The sequence below is a fragment of the Neopsephotus bourkii genome, unplaced genomic scaffold (genome assembly GCF_033783945.1).
Source record: "Neopsephotus bourkii isolate Nb327-2 ecotype Australia unplaced genomic scaffold, CSIRO-AGI_Nbou_v1 NB_234, whole genome shotgun sequence".
NCBI lineage: Eukaryota > Metazoa > Chordata > Aves > Psittaciformes > Psittacidae > Neopsephotus > Neopsephotus bourkii.
In genome coordinates this window covers 20,342,670-20,356,233 of record NW_026900744.1, presented here as the reverse complement: position 1 = coordinate 20,356,233, position 13,564 = coordinate 20,342,670, and the positions used below count along the sequence as shown (strand labels likewise).

At 39.3% G+C, this 13,564-nt stretch overlaps 1 protein-coding gene across 6 annotated transcripts in view; it reads left to right on the top strand.

Annotated features, from left to right (window-relative positions):
- Positions 1–13,564, top strand: part of OSTN (osteocrin) — a 103,066-nt gene that overhangs the window by 86,956 nt on the left and 2,546 nt on the right. For 4 of the 6 annotated variants that reach the window (XM_061345747.1, XM_061345746.1, XM_061345745.1 and 1 more), the window contains 2 exons: positions 7,432–7,530; positions 10,295–10,512. In XM_061345747.1, coding sequence (XP_061201731.1) covers positions 7,432–7,530; positions 10,295–10,512 — 317 coding nt within the window. Of the gene's footprint in view, positions 1–79; positions 491–7,431; positions 7,531–10,294; positions 10,513–13,564 lie in introns of those variants that run through there. The other 2 variants (XM_061345744.1, XM_061345749.1) reach the window with 2 other exon arrangements.

The following is a 13,564-nucleotide window of genomic DNA, read 5'->3' as shown; positions in this document are numbered from 1 at the left end:
ATGCAGTCCTTCTAAAGTTATTCCTGTTGTAACTGAGAAATAAAGTTAAAAACACCACCAAAAAAGTAACAGGAAATCAGGTTTCTGTACTGCAGAAGTGAGAGGTTAGAGGACTGGAGATGCTGCTGAAAATCTTTTCCCTCCCATGGCAGTCTGAATCTTGAAAGAAAAAGGAAAAAAAAAAGAACAAACCCACCACCAACAAAAACCTAGACCTTTAATTATAACCTAATCATCTTGATCAGAGCAATAAATATAACAAATGTGAGGCAAGTATGTGTGTGAGAGTGCAGGACAGAGAAAGGTTTAGGGCAAGGATCAGTGGAAAATCTTTAGAAATGATGTAAGAGAAAGCAAAGGCAGGGATTGGAGTTTGTAGCCTACAGCAGAGACTATAAAAACTCTGACAGAAAGCTGAACTTTAGGGACAAGTTAGGGGGAAGAACATAGCAGGACCACTAAGGTTGGAATTCCTTGTATCCAATGCAAGGTAAGAGGAACGAGGACAAGATGTTCTGGGGATGTTTTGTGTCTTCTGCTCTTTTTACAGAAGCTTTCTTCCCTTCTGTGCTTGCTTCCTTTTATTTTTTTCTTTTTTTCAAGTTTTGATATTAACAGGCATGCACAAGGTATACACATGCCCATGTCTGATGGGAAAAGCACAGCTTCTTTTCCGCTTTGGGATTAAGATAATAAGATGCTTATCACCTAGTATTTTTGGTACTAAAACAGGACTAATAATATTCAGTGGAAACTTACTTCCTTCAGTTAATCAGCCAATATTTAAACTAAATGTGTCAGTGTATTTTACAACAGTGACTAAGTTACTTTCATACTTTTGCAGTGCTTTGCAGTAACCTGCTGTCTGTTTATATTGTTATGGACTTTCCTCTGTGTATGTTATTGTCAAATGCATATTACTTTTAATATAAACTGAAGAGCTATGACATAATAGTTCCTTTGCATTGCTAAATAACATATGTGGTAGACAAGTTTGCTGCATATAATGTATGGTAAACCACAAGATAAATGATTTATGGAATGTCTTTCATTTATGAATCTGCAAGAGGATTTTATTATATACCATATTAAATAGATGTTGATCCAGATTCTTCCACAGTCCTACAATAATAGAATAACCCTGCAAAAACTTTCCTACCCAGAGCAATTATCCAATGATCTGACTACTTCGGCTTTGTAAATGAAGGCAGACTCTGATTCAGTGATAGTCATTGCAATTTCTTCATTCTGAGTTCAAAACTATTTCACTGGGGATTTTTTGCCTTCCAGACTGGAGTTGTACAAGTAAATACATGTGAATAACCTTTAGTTTAGATGTCCAGAGGCTACAGTAAAGTTCAGAATCCACTAATTTTTGAGGCACAAGCACTTAGTGCCTTTAGCATTCCTTACTTGGCTTTTCAATTTGGAATTTCCATCCCCTTATGGGGAGTGCAGAGCTGAAAGTTGAGGAGCTGCAGGAACATATTGTTCTCCTGCCCTCTGATTCACTCAGAGAGCCTGAGGCAAATTACTACATATATCTGCCTCTGCTCACCTGTATTCAAAATTCAGCTCCATCTACATTTCTTGTAAAACACTATAGATGTAATGAGGAATACCAGTCAAGTAATCCACCCTAAACCAGGCAAATATATGGTGTAAATGACAGAACTGCAAAATATAAGTGGCCAGGCCAGGTGTTCCTCAGTATTTGAAAATACCTGCCACACTGATGCTAGTAAATTAGCGCTTTGTTTTCACTCTTTGAATGAATGACCACTGTACCTCTCTGGGCTTCTAAAACAACAAATTAAAAATGTGAACCACAAAACAGTTTTAAGAGTTCTCTTGACTGACCACGACAAAGATTGCAAGTGACTGCAACTTTCTTTTTCATCTCAGTCAACCTAGAGAAACAGATTATACTCTCTGATTTCCATTTGCAGTGCATCTTCACGAAGACTTTTCTTCAAGTAATATCCTTGCTCAGAACACTTAAGTGTTTAACCAGTAAATCAGCATCAGTGTGAAGAAAGTCTCATTAAGAAATTCCAGTGCCATTCTTGTCTCTTAAGAGCTTATCTTAAAGGCATATCTTGAAGGATATTTTTACTAGGCTTTAAATGGTCTCTGTTTTTGTACTGATAATGTATTCTGCTAATATACTCTTCATACCAGGTACAAAGAACTTCACTTACCACTCCAATGATGAAAGGAAAGGAGATAATTTTCCTAATACAGAAATATATTTCTTGATTTTTGATAGAAAAGTTTCTTGGTTTTACTTCAAATGCTGAAGATGGCACTCTAATAATGAATGGTTTTTAGTTCTCATGCTAAGGATGAAGAAAGCTAAATGTGAAATTGTTAGAAATGGTTAGAAAAGTTGGCACATTCAGTTAGTACATATATAAATAGCAGAGGGTTGAGAGTTTGTTGGCAATGAAGAATAGTCTAATAATGTTTTGTTTTCCATTAGGCATACCAGAAACACTGCAGCTCTTTCAATTACCTTACTTAGGAAAGGTGCAAATAGGTTCTTCCCATTAAGAGGTATTTTCTTACACTTCATATCATCCTCCTTATATAATAATCCCGAGGCTTCTAGATGGATTTTACCACTTCTATTTGTGTCTCCAGCTTCATGGTCTACTTTTATGGAATTGACTTGAGATGGGAGTTTTAATTTCTAAAATCTGGTGTTAAAAACGGATTTATTACACAGTGTAGTCAGCTTTGCGAGATGTCCAACTTGTCTCCTTCCTGCCCATTCTAAGGAAAAGTGTCCTCATTTGTTCTGTGTGGCCATTTGGTTTCATGCTTTGTATTCAAATGAAGAGATGAGGACCATGACTGACTGGTCTTCCACAAGCGTTTGTCCAACTTTGCATTATTTTTTCCTGAATTGTGCTTGTGTCTGTTAAGCAAATGTACCTCAACAAGGCTGTGTTCATTTGTACACTTCCCAAACTCTGCATTGGAGCTAGCGGACACATTTTCAGTCTTTCTTCATACAAGTTTTGCAGTTTGCATGATGCTCCCACAAGCTTCGTGTCTTCCACAGGCAGGGTCACTGCAGAGTCTAGTCCAAGCCTTGAAGGAATTAAGAAATTGCTGCATTCATACAGATGGTAGGAATAGTTGTATACTGAGCATCTCTGACCAGATCTGTGCCTACCAAAAGCACAGCTATCAGTAGCTTAGTCAGCATTTGTAATAGATAATTCAGTAAAATAGAGGCAAAGATGACTGTCATTGTGATAACAAAACACGTCAGGACCAAACACTGCAAATCATACAGTGAGTGCAATTATTGAAATGAAGACTGTGAAAAGTTATGACTAATCAAAGTGCCTTCTTGAGAAACCTTTAAGGAACTTAATTTTCAGAAAGTGGAACATCCTTGGCCTTGAAATACTGTCTGACAAAATGTTTCATTTGGAACACAGCAATACCTAGGCATTATCTCAAAATCACTACTCATACTCCTCTTGCATAAGTTCATGAATTTTAAGTTCTCTCTGATTCCATCAGATGAAAGCTAGCTGCATCTATTTATCTATGTAGTCAGGAAACTGAAAATAGAGGGTAATTTACTTTGCAGAAGTTGTCGGTGTCTATACCATATATCTAATGGAAATACATGGCTTTGTTTAAAAATCTACGCCTACTCCAGAAATTATTAGTAACATAACCTGACACTGACTGCTTATATTTAATTTCATCAGAGTCCCATGATTCAATGTCTTGCTTCAGTATTTTTTTAGAAAGCAATATGTAAGAAGTACTCCATATCACATCTGTGGGATGAGAACAAAACCACCACTTCAACCTATGTTTATACTCTGCTTTTGTTTCTGAGGGTGGGTTTTGTTTAGACTTTTGTCCATTTTCTTTGATATATACATGACTAGAAACTTACACTTGAGATACACAAGGTCCCATAGGAATTTTTGAAATCACTAGAACTGCTGGTGTGGGCATATTTTTCACTCTGTGGTAATGAACGTGATCAGAAGATCCACCCTACAACTTAAAAAGCAGGGCAAATTTTTCTCAGCTGGAGCAGACTTATTCTCAGAGCTACACACAAGCCATTTTGAAGTTGTTCTTTTGGTAAGATACTCATCCATCGTAACTTCTTTTGGCCAGGGTAGATTATAATCAGGTGTCCATTCCAAGGCTAGTAAGGCCAATGTTAGGACTCAGTGATACATTTGATTAAAATTGGTTCTATTTTGTAGCATTGGAGCAGTGATAAAACACCTCAATAACAGTCTTGTATACACAGCTGTGATTTCCCCCAGCTGGTTGGAAGAGGTCTTTTTGGCTAACAGGTAATGGAGGCTCACCAGTACCATCTCAGTGCTTGTAAAACAGGTCTGGAGTCCTCAAGCATTCTGGAAGCTCCTGCTAGAAGCTTCCCAGTGCCTGTAGGATAGTCATGCTTTGTCTCTGCATCAGGTCAGCTTGAGAGCATACAGCACAAAACCCCATGGGTTTCTGGGCTCCTCCACAATGTGCTCGTTGCAAGAGAAGGGTCCTCACTTGCAGGTGAGCTCAGGCATGTCCCATGTTGGTGTTGCAACAACAAGCAGAGCATACTCATCAATATATAGTGGCAGCTGAAGTGAAAGATTATGGTGCAAGGCATGATGTCTTGCCTCCGTTCTCTTACTAACGGGCCAGCAAGAAAAATAAAGCTCTTGTGATTTATGCTTACAGAGTAATCTCCACAATAATGTGAAATATGATAGTTCAAATAGGTAAGAGCAATGATAGCTGTTACCATTTGTGACAGGCAATGGGTTTGGAGCTTAGTGATGAATTGTGTTCTGTCTGGGGTTTGTTCTGCCCACTTATCTTCAAGATGTCATTTTTGTTTTTTATTTTGTGTTTTTTGTTTTGTTTTGGCTTTTTTTTCTTTAAAAGAAAAACATCTTTCAAGTTTTCTGGTTTGATGTTGGAGGCTTACAGTTTGTTTGGTAAAGAATTGTGCTTTCTTGTGATCTTTTCTTGGAAAATGGCTCTGCATAGATTCCTGAGAAGAAGTTTTGAATGTTTATACTGCTTTGATAAGGTAGGATAATGTTCTCTCTTTTATCTTTAATTCTGTTTTAATTGGACCTGCAACAACATCCCTAATTACATGAGGAATTCCAGTTTTGACACTTTTCAAGCTAAAATATCACTAAAACACATAAATATGTCTGAATTTCAGACTTGCAATTACATTTAGTGTAGGGTAAACCATATTTTATGTCAAATAACACTAGACCCTGAGATATTAAAGACATGGAATTATACCCCAATCCCTTGACCTATCTGTATAAGATTGATGGTAAAGTGTTTTCCAGAAGGATGGAAATTCAATAGAAGTGGTAAAGGTGAGTCTTACAAAGACCCATGTGGTCATAAGAGCTTTGCTTATTCTCCTTCAGCAACAAATACTGCCAAGCCTTGCTCTAGGTCTCTCTTGCAATGGGTCAAGGTTAAATGCGTATGGGGTAAAGCAAAAACCAGTGTATGGCTGGAAAAGCCCCTTTTGGCAGCAGGGCTCTGCTTATCCAATTGCTCAGATGAGCTCAAGGAGGAAAAGCAACAACTTATTTTAACAACTAAGATCCTGTGGCATTGATGAATGTGAAAAGTGAAGTCTCTGTCTGGCAGAAAACAGTGTGATTTTAATTACATTTACATAATCCTCATTGCACCCTAAGTTTTGCAAATGCTTTTCTAGAACTAAACTGCTTCCAGTAGAACAACCCTGCTTCTTTCTTCCTCCTTGGTCCCACCAGAGCGTGAGAATCAGCACAACGGGCTTTTGGTGGCCTTAAGTTTTGCTCTCTTGTAAACCAGCAATGCTGCTTCTCAGCTACTCATTTCCATGGGAACTAGAGCCAAGCTTTAAGTCCTTAGTTTCCTTCTAATTTCACTGGCGTTGAGTTCTGACCAGTTAATGAAATGTCTTTTGTGTTGCAGGTGCCTTAATATTTATTTTGATTAGTGCACCAGTCGCTGTTTTTAGCAACTTGGTCCCTGGGTTGAATGAATACCACCACAGACCTTAAACCATAATAAACCTGTGTTTTTAACCTTGCCATTTATTTTTATGTCTCTGTTTCCAAATAATCAGGATGTGGTTACCTGTGAAGGCAGTAGACTACTACTTCAAATTTCAATGCACACCCACATACAAAAATATACATTGTAGAGGGTTACAGCTTTAAAAACACCCAAACAGACTCTTGTCTGACTTTAATGCTGTTGCCCCTGAACTGAGAGACAGTGGTACCACCTGGCTTATTGCTTTGATTTTGCCCTTTGATTCCAGTGAGCTAAGTCTGCTTCATCCCTACAGAATAACCAGCAGCTTTCTTCCTCACTACTGATCCCTCATGGACAAGATATATATAAAAAAATATTGTACATATAATATATAACGAGGTAGCCAAATAACAGAATACAGAAGCACAAGTAAAACATATTGGAAAAATCCAAGTTTTTTTTTAAGAAGCAACACTACAAATATTGTATCCTTACATTATAAAACTAGACTCCAACACTTTTGTGGCTTTTCTCCTTTGTAGCGTGGGGAAAAATTACAAAGCTAAATGTTTTTTACCATGTATTCCTGCCTGATGGGAAATTTTCTATGCAGAGGATGAAACAACTGTCATACATAATGGAAATGTACATACATCCTTTCTGTTTCTGCTTTTGCCAAGTGAAGAATCAGCAAACAAAGGCACAATCAGGCTTGAATTACACTCTGGGGCTGGACCTGGAGACAGAGTAATCAGCAAATTAGTAGATACCTTTGGCCCTAGGGGCCCCGGCCTTGTTCTTATTAACATCAGCTGAAATATTGCCACCTGGAATATTTCTTTTTCAGGTGTGGGAGCTGCATAATTTTTTTCCAGGATCCCAGGAAGATCATGGAAGTTGTGGCTACTGGTAACTCATGTGAGGACTGGTGAAATGCAGCCTTGCTTTCAAAATGCTGCTGGAGGGGTGTGTGATTTCTGTAACAGGTTTAAGCAGCTATCCAGCATCGAGGAGGTCATTGTCAGCCTCGGTGACTATGAGCTAAAGTCTCCCTGCTTGCGAGTGTCTAGTTCATCTAATTTTAACAGAAGTTTGAGGTCATTACTGCTGCCACTTCAAGGACTGAGCCATGCACAGAAAAGAATTAAAAGATTTATAGGGCTGTAAAGAAAGAAAGAGGGAGCTCACTTTACACCCAAAGGTGAAGAGCGTTCAGCTGACACTATTTGGATGCTGGGTTTTATACAGTGACTGTAAGATAAAACATATTAACAGCCATGGAACAGAATCTCCCTTTGCTTTCACTTCTTTAATACCTTTGGAGCAAGGTTCCAAGGGAACACAGCTATGAAGTTGTTAACAGATAGTTCTCCTTTGCAGATGCTGCAGTTCCACCTTGTTGTGATGCACTTGGCCCTTATGATTACCCTGCTGCAGTGGCATTCTACCTCAGTGCTCCTTGTGGAGGCAGCTTCAGAGGTAGGTGAATGTTTCTGGTGGTAGTCACATAACACTGCTCTTCCTTTGGTTGTTCTTTGCCACAGAGTGTAGAAGACAACACAGTACCCTGACAGTGCTGGAAGGTAAACAACCAGTATTGAATCCACAAGGGCAAAGGAGGCGCATAGTGAAGAGAGTGATGCAAATTGTGTGGCTCTGGGAGGACAGAATGATTCATGCAACCTCTCCTGAAATGCCATGGGATTTTCTTTGTGTTAAAACATAGTCCAGTGACTTTGGGTAGAAAACTCCCTAAAGAAGGGAATGAGGTGATGGCAATGGGGAGGAGGGAAGCAAACTCTTCTAACACTGAAGGAAAGGTTTCATTCTTCTTAAAGAGAAATACTAGCATGAGAAGTCTGCAGCTTTCAGAAGTCATAAGGAGATCCCTAACACAAGACAAAAGTTACAAATAAAAGAAGACTGAACAGACCAGGAGAGGGAAAGGTGCAAAGTCACTTGCCTAAGCTTGTGAAGGAAAGCAGCAGATGAAACGGGAGGATTGTCTGATGTTTCATGCAGGATATGCAGGGCTTGCACCTGAAAACACTTCTATTGCATTCTCTTTTTTATTAATGTCATGCTGACACTGAACAGATTTGCCAGGAAAGATATTTATGCAGTGGTTTCATGTCATAAGAAAAATCAAGGATCTGAAAGTTTAATCAAAGTAGCACTATGTAGCTGTAAGGTCTTTACATAGGTTTTTAAGGTCAGCTTAGAAGTTAGATGCTTACAGGGGAATACTGATGGATCCTTCTACCTTACTCTCTGTCTTCAAATGAGGATGCTCTGATTATACAAAATAACATTTGTTATAGAAAATAGGGCCTGGGGGAACACTCCACACACCAGTGCTGCAGCAGCTGCTGTTCTGGTGTTACAAAGATCTGGTAGCCTGTCTTTAACAATGAAATTTTTTCATTGTGATATATTAATTTGTGAAAAAAAAAATAAATAAGAACAGAACACCTCCATAGACTTACACTGGACCAGTTCACTTTTTAGCTGCTGACGATCCATGACATCTTTTGGCAATGCTTTCCACTGCATTCTATGTGCTGTGTTAAATAAATTGCTCCTTGTATTTGTTTTAAATCCAACATCTGGTGACTTCACTGGGTGTATTGAGAAGTTCTTTTTCTGGAGGAAAAAAATGCTAGTATTTATTCACCTTTTGCTTTTCATAAGTTTATAAACCTTCCATTCTACCCACCGTAACCCATCATTATCTCTGCTTATCTGTGAAGCTGTACTTTGTGTAGTGGTTCACCACAGGAAAACTGTTTTATACGTCTCATTATCATTTTAGCTGTCTCTTCCTACAATTCCATTATGTCCTTTTTAAGACAAAGTAAGTGGGACTGCATAGAGTGTTCAAGAGCAGAGGCTATTTTGACCTTCTAGTTTCAAGCATTATTGTAGCTATTTATCCCCACTAACCAGAGGGGAGAGTTCATTCTTTTTTTTTAAGGCATAATTTTTTTGCAAACCTCTATGAAAGTTTTATACCCTGAAAGGGAACAGAAAGGATTGCTCAGTGTACTTGAGGCTCATAAAAATTAAAATCAGAGGACAGTATGAGATCCTTCACAAAAGTATTAACAGTGCTACATCATTTGTATGATCATTGAGGTTATGTCTTCCTCCTTATATAAAAATCACTGTTTTATATACTCCATCACTGGTTATGCCACCCATAAGTAGTGGGAAACATCACCACCACAAGTATGGTGTAGACCACAGTAGAGACAAGCACATTAAATCATCCATGTGATGGCTTGCTTTACATTTGTACTAAATTCACTGTCTACGGATGAGAAGATAGAGGAAAGCATGCTTCAAGTCACATAATAAAAGTTATAATTAGAAATTTCCATCTAATTCTGTGAAGATCAGGTGGAGCAAGAAGGCAAACAGTTCATCTGAAGAAAGAATGATTTGGCTTAACATCTCCTTTTGTAGACTGGTTGTTGCCCTATTTTTCTGTTATTTGGAAAACAACTATTTCACTTTGATTTGTATTATTTCCTCTTGACAGACCCCAGTGTTCTCAGCTATTCTGGATAGCAGAGTAAAGTTTGGTTTTCAAAAGATGTTATACCTAATGTCATAACTAAGGTTCAAAACACTGTGTCAGTTCAACATACTGTTCTTCCCTTTCTTCCTCTCCACATAGCGTTATTGCATAAATTCTTTGAATGGCAGTGCTGAGCAACTTTATCATGGGATATTTTTGAGTAACAATTAATTAGTCAGCTTTGGATGGAAAATTCTGTACAAGTTTTTATTATTATTTATTAGCATTCGTTTTAAAACTCAAAGCCAGTTTTCTGAAAAATATCAGGATGGATATTGGAGTCTGGTAACTGATTGCATTTTTAAAAAGGATTAGATTACTTGGATCATGCTATAAGTGATACTAATCACACTGCTGAGATAGGGATAGTGGGCTGACTTGCAAAAACAGGCTTTGTGAAGTAGTAAATTTTGATAATTCTTGCAATAATAATGAAGGCAAGTTTAATAATTTCAATTCTGTCAAAAAGAAAAAAATCTCAAACTTTTACAGCAAACTTCTTTGGGTGGAAAATGGCCATGGTTCACAGGAAGATCTTTGTTTTAAAACATCCCACATTCAGTGTTCTAGTGATTATGTATTTATAGGACTGCTGCTGTGATGCTAGTTGAGACTTTTTCTGCAACTTGAGCAGCAAGCAAACATCCCTGCTTCCTTTTGCAGCCTTTGGAGCCTTCTGTTGCTCTGGGCATGGGAGCACATCCCGTTGCCAGTGAAGAGAAGTCAGCCACCAACCTCGCAGCCAAACTGTTCCTTCTTGATGAGCTGGTGTCTCTGGAGAATGAGGTGACTGAGACCAAGAAGAAAAGAAGTTTCCCAGGATTTGGGTCCCCGATTGACAGAATTTCTTCTACCTCTGTGGATGTTAAAGGCAAACAGAGGTAAATTCTTATATGCTCCTACCAGTGATAAAGTAGGAAGAAGGCTTTTGGTAAATGTCTAAGGTACAGATGGGTTAGCTTTAACCAGCTGCAGATTTAATGGCTAGTTATGAGGTGCCTCTGATCAGGATGCCAGAATCTCTTCAGAAACCATTCTGGTTGCATGGTGTGTACTCCTTCAGCTGTGATGAATACTACATACATGCATACATGCACTAATTCATTTATCCTTACAGTGCCATAAAACTTAACAAAGAACATTCTAGCTTATGTGAGATTTTAGTGCACTGCTTTCCACTGATGTGAACTAACATTCAGTTTAAAACTGCCTTTTTGATCATAGGATTATTTAAAGCATAAAATTTGATCATAAGATTATTTAAATCATAAGATTATTTAAAGGTTTAAAAGCAGAGGGAAGAGCCTGGTATTCCCAAGGCTGGGTTCAAAAGGTATGGTGATGTGCATGTCTTGAATATCAAGATGGAAAGATTTTGTGAAAATTGGCAGATGGTAGAATGAGCTTCAAGATCTCAGTCAATTTATGATAAGCCAGGGTTTAATCAATACAGCAGTAAAGCCACAACTTCACAGTACACATTTGAAGATAAGCTTGTCTATAGCAGGGCTAAGTAATGATGCTTTATACTGGTGAGGGCAGCCCATGAGTTCAGAGAAAAGCTCCAAAAGGGCTGTTCGCTGTATCTGAAAGAGCTTAAGTGTCTTGTTCCCTTCTTTCTGCTGTCTTCTTTTGGATGAAATCCCCAGTGCCACAAAGTATTTAATAACATGCTTAAAGCTTAATCTGGAAGTGGAAAGTATTCACAAGAGCCAGTCAATGCTACAAGTATTTTTTTTTTTCAGTTTTGCAATATTTTCGTGCTGTTTTTCCATTTATCCACCCAGTCGGCTACTAGGACTTTTTGACTGCAGCTAAAAGGGATAAAATATGAAATTCTAAAAACCCTGAGTAGAACATTCTGTTCTGTATATTTCTTCAAGAGATCAAAATTGTCTCATTCTTTATTTGCTTTTTAGCATGTTTTCCCTTTCCAGGGAAAGAAATACAAGATCATTTTTGAAGCTGCAGTTCCTTTCTTATGAAAAGCACATGGTATTCCCAATTTATCTCATGCTTTATGGGTGGAAACCTTTTGGTGAATTTTGACCAAGTTTTCTGACAGCTTGCCTCTGAAATGGTCATCGTTGACCACTAATGGTCATTTGCTGAGGTGAGTAGCTCCAGAGAGGATGCCTTCAACACTGGAGTGAGGGGATACACAGTGTCCAGGATAACAGGAAGGGCTTCTATAGCTATGTTGCAAACAGAAAACAGGCTAGGGATAATGTGAGCCCTCTCTGGAAGCTATCGGAAGAACTGGATACCCTGGATTTGGAGAAGGCTGAGGTTCTCAATGACTTTTCTGCTTCAGTCTTCACCAGCAGCTGCTCTGACCACACCACCCAAGTCTTGGAAGGCAGATGCAGGGACTGTGAGAATGAAGACCCTAGGCCCACTGTAGGAGAGGATCAGGTTTGAGATCATCTTAAGAACCTGAATGTGCACAAGTCCACAAGACCTGATGAAATCCATTCACAGGTCCTGAAGGAGCTGGCGAATGAAATTGCTAAGCCACTGTCCCTCGTATTTGAAAAATCATGGCAGTCAGGTGAAGTTCCCAGTGACTGGAAAAAGGGAAATATAACCCCCATTTTCAAGAAGAGGAAAATGGATGACCCAGGGAACTACAGACCAGTCAGTCTCACCTCTGTGCCTGGCAAAATCTTGGAGTAGATTCTCCTGGAAAGCATGCTAATGCACATGAAAACAACAAGGAGTTTGGTGACAGCCAGCATGGCTTCACTAAGGGGAAATCCTGCCTGATCAATTTGGTGGCCTTCTATGATAGAGCTACAGAACTGATGGACAGGGGCAGAGCAGTTGATGTCATCTATCTGGACTTGCACAGGGTGTTCAACATTGTCCCACACAACATCCTTGTCTCTAAATTGGAGAGACATCAATTTGACAGATGGACCACTCAGTGGATAAAGAACTGGCTGGATGGCCACACACAAAGAGTTGTGGTCAGTGGCTCAATGTCCGGCTGGAGACCAGTAACGAGTGGTGTCCCTCAGGGATCGGTGTTGGGACCAGTCTTGTTTAACGTCTTCATCACTGACATGGACAGTGGGATTGAGTGCGCCCTCAGCAAGTTTGCCGATGACACCAAGCTGTGTGGATCGGTTGATACACTGGAGGGAAGGAATGCCATCCAGAGGGACCTTGACATGTTTGTGAGGTGGGCTAATGCCAACCTCATGAAATTCAACAAGGCCAAGTATAAGGCCCAAAGCCTTGGGCAACATGGTGTAGTGGAAGGTGTCCCTCCCCATGACAGGGGGAGTTGGAACTAGATAATCTTAAGGTTCTTTCCAGCCTTAATTATTCTAGGAATAATGAGCTCATCCAATGAGTGACACAAAACACAAAATCCCTCCTTTCCCAGCATCATCAGCACAGTTTGCAGTTTTGTGTTGAGATTATCGCTTTTGGGGAGCTGTTTGGGATTGACTCATTTATTAGAACCAGTTGAGTTGCCTTGATCACTGCATTGATAGTCTGACACTACCATAAGAAGCATGGACCGCAGATCAGATCAGTGCGAGCTATGAAACCGTAGTAAGACTGAATCTTTAGGTGGAAACAGGCAGAGGCTTCTGAACTCAGAGGTGTAAAGCAGGACTGAGCACCCCACTGCTGTTGTGTACACAGTAGATAACAGCCCATTCCTGCACCACTTAGGATAGTTACCTTTATAGACCAGATAATGACTTTTGAAGTGTTAAAACTGTTAAACAGATTCAGCCCCCTGAATTAATACAGTGTGTGTAGTACTACCTGGCAACGCAGCAGAAACTTTTGGAAAAGAGTAGATCAAATGTAAGTCCACTTAACAGCTTGTTGTGGCACCCACCAGTTACAGCAGGGCCTAGATCCTAATCTTACTTATCAACTTCAAGTCCTAAAGCTTTGAAAGCATGGGAAAAG